The sequence below is a fragment of the Perca fluviatilis genome, chromosome 14, assembly GCF_010015445.1.
Source record: "Perca fluviatilis chromosome 14, GENO_Pfluv_1.0, whole genome shotgun sequence".
Lineage (NCBI taxonomy): Eukaryota > Metazoa > Chordata > Actinopteri > Perciformes > Percidae > Perca > Perca fluviatilis.
Window position 1 is genome coordinate 36,464,461 of NC_053125.1, and position 12,210 is coordinate 36,476,670.

At 41.5% G+C, this 12,210-nt stretch overlaps 1 protein-coding gene across 3 annotated transcripts; it reads left to right on the plus strand.

Moving 5' to 3' along the window:
- LOC120572806 (zinc finger protein 239-like) lies at nt 1-11,782 on the plus strand. 3 transcript variants are annotated; one of them, XM_039822260.1, is made up of 4 exons: nt 28-91; nt 867-937; nt 3,208-3,368; nt 10,658-11,782. In XM_039822260.1, exons 3-4 carry the CDS (start codon nt 3,270-3,272, stop codon nt 11,441-11,443), a joined length of 885 nt encoding a protein of 294 aa, XP_039678194.1. In that variant the 5' UTR covers nt 28-91; nt 867-937; nt 3,208-3,269; the 3' UTR covers nt 11,444-11,782. The 3 variants fall into 3 exon arrangements, with proteins under 3 accessions (XP_039678195.1, XP_039678194.1, XP_039678193.1); XM_039822259.1 differs by having other exon boundaries at nt 36-236; XM_039822261.1 differs by lacking the exon at nt 867-937 and having other exon boundaries at nt 1-91.
- Nucleotides 11,783-12,210: the final 428 nt, after the last annotated feature.

Below are 12,210 nucleotides of genomic sequence, written 5' to 3' on the forward strand. Positions count from 1 at the left end.
CGTTGCTTCACTGTGATCTCGGGCTGGCGGCGGAATAGTCGTGTTGTTGCTGTCGAGCCCATTAGTGAGTTTTGAGACGGCGGAGCTCCAGGTAACCTCACACACACTCAGCTAAACACTAGCTAACTGCCAAATGCTAACGGAGCTGAGCTAAAACTAGCAGGTTACTTTGCGACGAGTAGCCTCCAAGATGCTAACGGCTTTTTGAGCTAACGCACAGTCGTAAAGATGCTAAGGTCTATGAGCTAGCTTTTGTATTTGTGTTGTAGCTTCTGTATTTGTGTTGTAGCTTTTGTTTTTGTGTTGTAGCTTCTGTGTTTGTGTTGTAGCTTCTGTGTTTGTGTTGTAGCTTTTGTTTTTGTGTTGTAGCTTCTGTGTTTGTGTTTTAGCTTCTGTGTTTTGTTGTTTGTTTTGTTTTGTTTGCGCTGTGTTTTGTGTTGTAGCTTCTGTGTTTGTGTTGTAGCTTTTGTTTTTGTGTTGTAGCTTCTGTGTTTGTGTTTTAGCTTCTGTGATTGTGTTGTAGCTTCTGTATTTGTGTTGTAGCTTCTGTATTTGTGTTGTAGCTTCTGTGTTTGTGTTGTAGCTTCTGTGTTTGTGTTGTAGCTTCTGTATTTGTGTTGTAGCTTCTGTGTTTGTGTTGTAGCTTTTGTTTTTGTGTTGTAGCTTCTGTGTTTGTGTTGTAGCTTTTGTTTTTGTGTTGTAGCTTCTGTGATTGTGTTGTAGCTTCTGTATTTGTGTTGTAGCTTCTGTATTTGTGTTGTAGCTTCTGTATTTGTGTTGTAGCTTTTTCGTTTGTGTTGAGACAAATGCTGTGAATTAAACCCATTGTCTGCTGAGACACACGCATTATATACATATAACTCTAGTTTACTTGGAAGAGAACCGAGGCTTTTACACCATCCCAAACCAACCGGACTATCAGACCCAACGCTCCAGGGTGAGTTTTAAACGGACCAAACTGCTCAGCTGTGAAAGCGACCTTACTGTTGGTAGAACGTGTCGACCCATTTTAGATAAAGCATTAAAGCTGTCTGAAACTGTCAGGGTTGCTGCACACTGGCTGCGTGGCGTGTCCGTTTTTATTTCGGCTCCCATGGTAACATGTTAGAGCTCGCACACTGCCTGCGTGAGACGCACCTCTCAAACGCGTGCTCGAAATACCGGCGTCTATTTTTCACGTGACACGCCAGCTTGTTGGAAGCGTTTCCAGGCTAAATAGAATTCGAAAAGATGTTTATATGTCATTTAAACACAAATAAATGACATTTTGATGTTTGAAAGTCTCATGGTTTTGACATAAATGCAGATGTATAAATGTAATTAATTAAAAAAAAATAATAATAATAATTAGCGATTTTCAAATATTGCACCTGTTAATACAGAACAAAATATTCTGTAGCCGTTTTTTCCGTCAATACTGCCGACGTTGTCTTTGCTGTAATCAAATCAGTATTTAGTTATGTTTATGGGACAAGGCTAGCAGTAGAAGCGCCGCGTCAGAAACGTTTCTGGTCTGGAAAGACGTAGAAAACGCCACACAGCCGCCACGCAGCCAGTGTGCAGGAGGAATTAACGTTGTTTGGCCTGTGGTGTTGCTGCTTGTAGCTTTCTCAGCTACATTTTTAGTTTTGTCTTTTTCCTCAACGATATTGCACGTTGATATCGCCACAGTCGGCGTTTAATGTCTGCTAGTTTTATTAACTTCAGCAGACGTGTTCATTTCCAAACAGGCTTAGTAGCTTGATGGTTATAAAGTTACGGTAAAGTATGGATTTATTTATTGAGGACAGCTCTCTTTTGTTGTAAAAAAATACAATAAGTCAAATAATTAAATATATCTTACATTGCCAGAAGCCCAACTTAAAACCAGTTGTTCTAGGATACTGGAGATTATAATTGTGCTTTGTTTGATATCTAGTGTCAGCAAAAATAGCTTTTTATTGAGTTTCCTGTCAGCGAAATGCTCTGAGTGAATTTAAGCTGGGCTTTTATTGTGAAGGGTAGACACTGAAGAGCAACCGTTATGGCAGTGTTTTTTCCCTCAACTTAATTGTGCGGCTGTTTTAGTTTTATTAACAGTTTGTTAATATCCAACGCTGTTTTCTCCAAACTTTTTTTTGAAATTGTTTTAATTTAACCTTTGGACAGGTTCTCATTTGCAACGGCGACCTGGCTTAGAAAAGCGTAGGCGTGCAAGACAACAAATAGTTTCACATTCAATACAGTACAAGAACACAGAATACAATATACTACATAAAGTGCAGAATAAGTGGGCATTACAAATGCCGGCACGTAGTGAGGTGTAAGTAAGACGATGGATGTGCAATAAACATAAACAGAGTAGGGCTGCCACCTCTTAGTCGATTAGTCGACTAATCGGTCGTTTTGGTCTTAGTCGACTAAGATTTCTTTAGTCAATTAGTCATTTTTTATGCTCATTCATGCTTAATTACTTATTTCCAAGAAACTTCTGAGCACATTTATGGTAAACACAAGATTTAAAGTGGTGCTTTTGCGGGATTAATTGTGGAGAAACTCAGTTTTACAGATGGTTAATTAACTACATTTATATGGTGCTTTTCTAGTCTTAACCACCTCTCAAAGCGCACAGCTCTGTCAATTAAATCAACTAATCGATTAGTCGACAAAATCCTATAAGTGTTAGTCGACTAAGAAGTTCTTTAGTCGAGGACAGCCCTAGAACAGAGAGTAAATATCACTGCTGAGATGGTGGAAAGAGTCAATAAACAGTTAGTCTAGTGGTCTAGTTAGTGAAGTAGATCAGTTATAACACAATATTTATGAATAGACAGTCTAGATACATGCTGAAGTGTAGTGAAGAGTCCAAATACAGTTAGTGCAAGTTGCGGTCTATTAAGTGAAACTACTCCGAGTTCATTTTGAAAACAGGAAGCCAAGTGTAAAGTAGGATGAACGGTTCAGGAGATATTTAAACACACACACACAGAGGGTCTTGGTTTATCGTTAGATAAACACACAGTTCAGGGAGTGAACAGTCAGCTGACTTCAGTCTGTCCTCATTGGCTGGAGGGAGTGTATATTTGAAAAGGTTTCCATGGAAACCAAAGCATTCCTCAGATAAGAGCCGCAGCTGTTTCCACGCTAACATCGAGCACATTTTCAGCACTCTGTGGATGGGAGGAAAGCATCTGAGTATCTCTGTCTGCTTTGATTTGGACTGAACAGAATCCAGAGTGAGTCCAGCAGCCACAGAGGAGAGCTGCTGGATCTCAGAGACAAAGAGAGGAATGGAGGACCAGACCTCCGACCAGAACCCGGAGCAGCGGAGCAACAAGGTCCCCAGAAGACAAGCAGCAGGCTCGGACTCTGATACCACCGATGTTCAGGTCAGTGTTCAGGACACAACAACGATACTAAACACACGCGGAAGAGGCTCGAGGCTCCGTGTATCGTCCGTTCATTCTGTTGTTAGAGATCAGACGTGGAGAAAGGAAAGGCGTGTTTAGATGTCTCCGCGTCTCCTGCTTCCATCTTGTAGACACTCAAACTAACTAAATGCGTAGTGTCTTGTTCGCTTTGTTCTCGAGAGAGCGCGCGGAACAAACAATGCTCTCGTCACCATCTCTGACCATAAAGACTCGGTGTCTTCAACGTTTTTTAAGCCAAGGGACCCCTTAAAGCTGCAGTAGGTAAGATTGTGAAGAGCCAGGACTTTGCCAACAAATTTGAACATCGACAACTTCTCAGTCCGTCCCCCCTTTCTCCTGCAGCCAAAACTGTCTCTTAAGCCCCTCCCACACAAGGGAGTTTTGACAGAAATGCCAGCATGTCAGACAGACAACATTTTCATTAACTAAACACTAAAACAACGTTAACTTTACTCACCAACAGTAAAACGATGCTAACTAGCAGGCTAGCGTTAGCCATTTCAGCATCATATCTGACCGCAAACGTTACTATCATCCTCACCAACGTAGCTTTGTGGACTTTTGACTACTAATAACCAAGTGAAAGATAAATCATTCATGGTAATTATGTTACCTGTCGAGAAGAAATGTGGCTACGTCTGCATCGTTCTTCAGATCTTTAAAATCCCGGAGCTCACGCCACTTCTGAAAAGCCACTTCACCACCGGAGTTTTGGGAAACTTTTCTGCAGCTCATGCGCGGGGGAGGGGAGAACGCTATATTTGCGTGTACGTGCCTGAGCAGTGATTGACAGGCAGATAGACCCCGCCCCCCTGTGGCCCTGATTGGAGAAAATCAACTGGGAGCGGTGGAATTTTGCCAATCGCAGTACAGGCTGTAGGAGGTGCCAGAGGAGCTGGATTTTTTTATATTACATAATTCATGCAGTTCTACTGGATCATAGGGTCAGTTTCAGCAAATATGACAGTTACTTTTATAAGACTTACCTACCGCATCTTTTAACTGAGACCCCCTGCTACATACACATAGACACAGTGCATAAAATACTAAGCTATTAAAGTCATAGTTTTTATACATCATGTTTTAAAGTTAAACATATACAGTGTGTGGCACAGTCAGTCCTTAGGATGAACTGTATCTCTGGCAGTGGCGGATCTAGAAAATGTTACATGGGGTGGCAAAGGGGTAGCAAGAGATCTTGGCAGGGTGGCAGGGGAAGACAGTACATGGGAACCCCCATATGTAAACACCCTGCTACGCCGTACTATACCCCCCAACACCCTGCTACGCCCTGAACTGCTACAACTGTTATTTCTAGTCTGTGTCCCAACCAGCAGTAGCAGATGGCTGACCACCAAGAGCCCAAAAGGAAGTTTTTCCTCGCCACTGTTGCACCAAATGCTTGCTCTTGGGGGAATGGTTGGGTCTTTGTAAATTATAGATTATGGTCTAGACCTATTCTAGCTGTAAAGTGTCTTGAGTAGAGTGAACTCTTGTTACGATTTGATACTATAAATAAAATTGAATTTAGCTGAAATTAAATTAAATGGCTTGATCATATTTACTGATGCAGACAATTAGAACAGAATGTGTCTTATTTTATCAGTAATTATGATCAAGAATGATAGAGAAACTGTAAAACATTATTAAATAATCTATGTATATATGTAAATCTTTACATATCTAATCCTATAACATATACAACCAAATGGAAATAGCCAAAAACTGAAAACATGTCATTTCACTGAGTGACATGTTATGCTACTGTACTGCAATTTATATGGAAGGAGAATATAAACAACCCATATGGTCCAGGGGTAACTGTAGGCCTCTTCCTCCCTGTCATCTTCATCTGCCTCCTCCTGATCACTCTCTGAATCAGTCAAATCTTCCTTTCCCTCTTCTCCTTCACTTATTTCTGCATCTCCTCCTGTGGTCTTCTCCTGCTCTGACCCGCCTGGTTTCTCCAGTTTACTGTCTTCTCCTTTTTCATTTCCCTCCTCCTCTTCCTCCTGTGCACTATTTTCTTGGATGGCAATATCCCCACTTTTAGACTTCAGCTACCATCTCCAGCTACTCTGGCATGCAAACGTCAAGATGTGAAAGCTCTGGTTATCCTTATATTACATTACACTGTAGGGCCCTGTAGCTAATAAGTAGCCTAAAAAACATAAAATCAGAAGAGATTTATTACATGCACACTACAGTTATGTTTAGACTAGCCTTCTTCATCCCATTGTATTTGTTGTTTTCCCAGTTTGACAGTAAAGGATGTCACCTGGTTTAATTTGTGCAGCTTTATTGCCGTGATATGTGAGAGGAAGTGGATTTGATCGTACTCCTTAACTAAGCACATACAAATGATCGGTCTCAGCAAGCACTGTGTAGTGTGTTGTAACGTAACGCCATTTTAACAGCGACCCTCTGTAAACATTATGATTTCAACCATGCCAGTTTGTAATATTTTGTATTATGCTGTTCTTGTCTTTACTAAAATCAAAACTAATCAAAGGGCAGAAAGCTCTTAGAAATCACGAGGGAGCTATCCAACACAAACCTTTTCTTTTTAAAAAGTGTCATTAGATAAAATCAGAACTGATTGGACTGAAGAACTTGGGATGGAGATATCTGATGCAGCCTGGGACTGCGGTTAGAGTTCAATTCAATTTTATTCATAGTATCAAATCATAACAAGAGTTATCTCAAGATACTTTACAGATAGGGTAGGTCTAGACCACACTCTATAATTTCCAATGCCCCAACAATTACAGTAATTCCATCAAGAGCAAGCATTAGCAGTGGCGAGGAAAAACTCCCTTTTAGGAAGAAACCTCGGCAGACCCAGACTCCTGATAGGCGGTGTCTGACGGGGCCGGTTGGGGGTCTGATGAACAGTGGCAATAATAGTCACAATAAAGATAATGGAAGAGTGACTACAAGGTAGTCGTTGTAGTTCATGTCATAGCAGGGCACATCGTGTCCTACGGAGTAGTGCAGTCTCCTATACCGGATCCTGACTACTCTGTGCGTATGAACATCGCAGCAGGGCGTTGCGGGATGTAACGTGGCGCTGCAGAGCACGGGTGGATGCAGCGAACGCAGCAGGACGCGGCTGGACGCGGCCGGGCATTGCAGGGAATCCCTGCAATGCCCGAAGAAAACATAAGGACTCCGGGGAGTAAACTCCCCAGAGCTAGGTTAGTAACAAGCAGTTCTGGAACAGGATGCATACAAAAGGAAACAAGTGAAAACAGAGATGAGAGAGCAGCTCAGTGTGTCATAGGAAGGAAGGAACTCCCCCGGTAGTCTAGAATTATAATAGCATAACTAAGAAAGGCAGGTTAGCTTAGAGAGAGGTGCCGGATCGGGCTTGAACTCTCCCCTGCCGGATCGGGCTGTACTGGCCTGCTTCCCTTTACTCTCACTATATTATTGATTATATGATAAATAAATCTGATGACTACGAAGAGAAGCAGGTGGGCCGGGTTAGGCGGACGCTGCAACTCCTCACTCCTTAACTATAAGCTTTATCACCTCCCGAACCCAGACTGGGAGCTGGTTCCACAGGAGAGGAGCCTGATAACTAAAGGCTCTGGCTCCCATTCTACTTTTAGAGACTCTAGGAACCACAAGTAACTCTGCATTCTGGGAGCGCAGTGCTCTAGTGGGACAATAAGGTACTTAGAGCTGTTCTAGATAGGATGGTGCTTGACCATTTAGGGCTTCGTAGGTCAGGAGAAGGATTTTAAAGTCAATCCTGAATTTTACAGGAAGCCAATGCAGAGAAGCTAATACAGGAGAAATATGATCTCTTTTCTTAGTTCTTGTCAGAACACGCCCTGCAGCATTCTGGATCAGCTGGAGAGTCTTAAGGGACTTATTTGAGCAACCTGACAGTAGGGAATTACAATAGTCCAGCCTGGAAGTAAGGAATGCATGGACTAGTTTTTCAGCATCGTTTTGAGACAGGATATTCCTAAATTTGTGTTTAGGGCCCAGCACAATAACTTCAGTTTTGTTAGAGTTTAACATCAGAAAATTGTAGGTCATCCAGGATTTTATATCTTCAATGCATGCTTGAAGTTTAGCTAGCTGACTGGTTTCGTCTGGTTTGATTGACAAGTGTAATTGGGTGTCATCCCCAGAACAGTGATAGTTAATTGAGTGTTTCCTAATAATATTACCAAGAGGAAGCATATATAAGGAGAATAGAATTGGTCCCAGCACTGAGCCTTGTGGAACGCCATGGCTAACTTTAGCATACTTGGAGGATTTATCATTAACATTAACAAACTGAGATTGATCAGAGAAATAGGACTTAAACCAGCTTAGTGCGATTCCTTTAATGCCGACTAAGTGTTCCAATCTCTGTAACAGGATGGGTATGGTCAATAGTGTCAAATGCAGCACTAAGATCTAGTAAAACGAGTATGGAGACAAGTCCTTTGTCTGCAGCAGTTAGAACGTCGTTAGTAATTTTCACCAGTGCCGTCTCTGTGCTATGATGCCTTCTAAATCTGATTGAAAGTCTTCAAATAAACTGTTGCTATGGAGAAAAGCACATAACTGATTAGCAACTACCTTCTCAAGGATCTTGGAGAGAAAAGGAAGGTTAGATATAGGTTCGAGGGTGGGTTTTTTCAGAAGAGGTTTTATCACAGCTACTTTAAATGTCTGCGGTACATAACCTGTTAATAAGGACATATTGATCATATCTAGTAACAAAGTGTTAACCATGGGTAATGCTTCTTTGAGTAGCCTCTTTGGGATGGGATCTAAGAGACAGGTAGATGGCTTAGCTGAAGATACCTTTACCATTAATTGTTGAAGGTCTATAGGATAAAAGCAGTATATTTGATTATTGGATATCAATTTGTTTACTAATACTGCTTTAGAAGACAGAGATCTGATATTTAATAGTCCACATCTAATTTTCCTATCCTGTTCTATCATTGCAGTGGTAGTTTTAATTCCAATTAGGTTGTTAAGTATTGCCCCCATCTTGGTTACCTAACTGATCTGAGTCGAGGAACAGACACCGTCTCATTTTTTGGGACAGGCTGTGGCTGATGTGAACTGGATGCTAAATTGACTATGTTTGCAGTCAACTTCTTATTACTTATGGGATTCACCACTTTGTATGGTCTATTGTTGATTATAACTGGAATAGTACTAGTACTACATGTTACCCTGCAGAAAACATTTTCAGATTCATCCACTTGTATAGTGCTATCAGGATCAATACCTGGGGGGCATGAATCTGTGATATTTTCAACAGAATGTCAATTAGTAGAGTTAATGGCAAATCCTCCTGTGACCACCTTAACTTGATACAGTTTAAAGTCTTTCACCGAATTTATTATACCAAGTCAAAACTGTCCAAGATATACCCAGACATTGATGACAGATGTGACCGCTGTAATACTACTTCAGCCGACATGGTTCATATGTTTTGGACTTGGTCCAAAGTTAAAAGAATTTTGGTTAACTGTTTGCAAAATTTTAAATGAAGCATTTGATACGAATGTGAGGCCGAATGCAGAAATGGCCATTTTTGGTGTATTTGTGAGTGAGGTCTTAGTGACCACTAACAAGAGAAACACATTTGCTTTTGCCTCCCTGTTGGCCCATAGAAGGATAGTACTGGAGTGGAAATCTCCTAAATCACCATATACGTCAGTCTGGCTTAACAACCTGATTGTTGGTCCCTCCGTCAACCTCATCATTTTTTTAAATTTTTAAATTTTTATTTATTTTCTCTTTTCCCTCTCTCTCGCTTTTGTTTTGTTGGTAATGGCAGTATGTGGGTGGGATGGGATTCATTTTCAAACAAGAAAAAAGAAATCAAGACACTGTAACCAAATGATCAGATCTGTATTGTTTTGCCTTTCTTGAATAAAAACATGGTTTAAAAAAAATAAATAAAGAGATCACGAGGGAGCGATTTTTGGCTAACGTAATAGACGCGCTGTTGTTGAAGCTGACTGGCCTTCAGCATACATTACATTTATTACAAATGTAACTTTAAACTTCACCCGAGGAAACTGACTTCACCTTCAGAAGCTCTGGGGGGCAGCTCAGTCGCTCCAGTCTTTGCTGGGATGCAGGGCCACCGCCCCGCAGCAGACTCTCTTTGTTAATGCCGCTCTGCACGTTTAATGCAGGGACGTAGCTAAGTATTTGAGGGGCTAAGATTAGATCTACAATTATTATTTATTAATAATTAATATAAATGAGTTGTTTGTTTCAATCTTTTAAGAAGCGTGTGGACATAGTGGCAGTTTGTTTTTACAAGCACAGTTTTTTTTAACACCAAAGTTAGGGGGAGGTGGCCCTACAGTGGGGTCAGCTGCCACCCTGTAGGTCCGCCCCCGTTTCCAGCCATGTTTAACATTACTGGGCTACTTTTAAGCGTTCATTTTGAAATTATTATATCATGACAGCATTTGAACGCAGCACTTGGGAAGCTAACTTGGCTAGTTAGCTAGCTAGTATTATTAGCGTGCCCATATATAGAGGTTTACTCCTCAACGAAGTGGGCCCAGGTTCAACTCCGACCTGCGGCCCTTTGCTGCATGTCATTCCCCCTCTCTCCCCTTTCATTTCTTCAGCTGTCCTGTCAATAAAGGCCTAAAGATACCCCAAAAATAATCTTAACAAAAAGTCTCTCCACTTATGCATGAATAGGTTGTGTGTGTGTGTGTCTGTGTGTGTGTGTGTGTGTGTGTGTGTGTGTGTTTTTTGTTCAGGCCTGTGTGTAGTGATTTCAGTGTAAATTGTAATTTCCCCACTGGGGATGTATAAAATTGAAGTAAATTAATACAAATTAATAGCAACCGGTCAGCAACTGGAACAGCCTTTCCTCCATTTTGACATAAAATAAATGCAAGTGTATCAAAGTTTGAATGGGATTTGAAAGTTTAATAATACTCAGAATGTATGAAATGTTTGTATTATTTTAAAGTTATAATGGAGTTTCTAACTGAAAGTATGACTAAAGAGAGAAATGTTTCAGTTTTGAAAATTGTCTCCACTCATTTGAATGGGGAAGATTTCCTGGGAAATGTAGAACAAGTTATGAAAAGTACATTTGCTTCCATAGTAACATTGTCTGCAACCAGCACACATTTTCCTTCATTTTGACATAAAATGATTGTATGAAGAGTATAAATTGTGTGAGAGCATGTCTAGGCTTCAAAGAAGGTTGTTCACTAACTCTCTCTCTCTCTCTCTGTCTGTTGCTATAGAAACGGAGAGGAAGAGAGACACTCAAACGTCACAACTGTCAGCACTGTGACAAATCCTTCACGAGATCAACGTCTTTAAAGATTCATCAGAGAGTTCACACTGGAGAGAATCTGCACAGCTGTGATCAATGTGGGGCAGCTTTCACACGACAGAGTTCCCTAAAAAGACATCAACGCATTCACACTGGAGAGAAGCCGTACAGCTGTGATCAATGTGGGGCTGCTTTCTCACAACAGACTGACCTAAAAAGACATCAACGCATTCACACTGGAGAGAAGCCGTACAGCTGTGATCAGTGTGGGGCAGCTTTCACACACCAGGGTCACCTTACACGTCACCAACGCATTCACACTGGAGACAAACCTCACAGCTGTGATATATGTGAGAAAGCTTTCACCACTAAAAGAGATGTTGAAGACCACCGACTTGTTCACACTGGAGTGAAACCGTACTGGTGTGATCGATGTGGGAAGACTTTTTGTAATAGTGGTAAACTTAAAGTCCACCAGCGCGTTCACACTGGAGAGAAGCCATATTGGTGTGAACAATGTGGGAAAACATTTTATAGTAGTAGTCACCTTAAAGTCCACCAGCGCATTCACACTGGAGAGAAGCCATATTGGTGTGAACAATGTGGGAAAACATTTTCTAGTAGTAGTCACCTTAAAGTCCACCAGCGCATTCACACTGGAGAGAAGCCATATTGGTGTGAACAATGTGGGAAAACGTTTTCTGATAGTGGTAACCTTAAAAGACACCAGCGCATTCACACTGCCTCGTTGTGAACATGTTTCAGAGCCAATCTGTTTCCTCCTGCCACCTCCTCATACCCTGATAGCTATGTTGTTATATTGTGATCTTCTCTCCACATTGAAGGCTGACCAGCAGTAACCTCTATCTTCTGAACAGCATGGATGTTATCGTGGCTACGACTACATATTACGCTCCCTCCCTTTGAAGAGATAGTCCTGTTAGAAGTCTGTCAGAGGCTGTTTCTCCTGATTCAGTTGGTTTCAATGTGTTCCTATTATTGATTTTGTCTGTCTCATACATAGGGCTAGATTTATCAAGCCGTTTGCGTCTGTTTCCAGGCGCTAATTGGTCGCAAAGACGGGCGTAACCGATGCGGGCTATTTACAAACAGGGCGCACTTGGGTAAAATCGCAGATTGTCTGCCACATGAGCGAGAAGAGACAAGTTGCGCTTTCAATATGCGTTCGTGGGAGGGTCGTGGGGAAAGTGGGAGTTCCACCCGAAAAGGTGGGAGGATAAGCGCAAAGTGCACCTAATTATGTATTCCGTGGTAATTTACAAAGACTGTCAGTAAGAGCCTCTATTCTGGGGAAATTCTCTGCCTCTTAAAAGCAGGTCTAAACCAGCCGCATCGAATTTCCCTGCGGACCCTTTATGCCGCTGGTGAAATGGCAACAGTAATTTGAGCAAGACGAAGACATAGGCGAGGCTGAAAATATTTTTAACACAAGAATCACACTTTGTCAGTGAACACAACATCATTTAGCGTTACAGATCAAGCAGCCATGCAATATTAGAG

Excerpts from the sequence above, each read along its gene's own strand:
- LOC120572806 (XM_039822259.1), top strand. Across the intron at positions 938-3,207 it reads ATCAGACCCAACGCTCCAGG|AATCCAGAGTGAGTCCAGCA; the intron begins GTGAGTTTTAAA and ends TGGACTGAACAG. Across the intron at positions 3,369-10,657 it reads CTGATACCACCGATGTTCAG|AAACGGAGAGGAAGAGAGAC; the intron begins GTCAGTGTTCAG and ends CTGTTGCTATAG.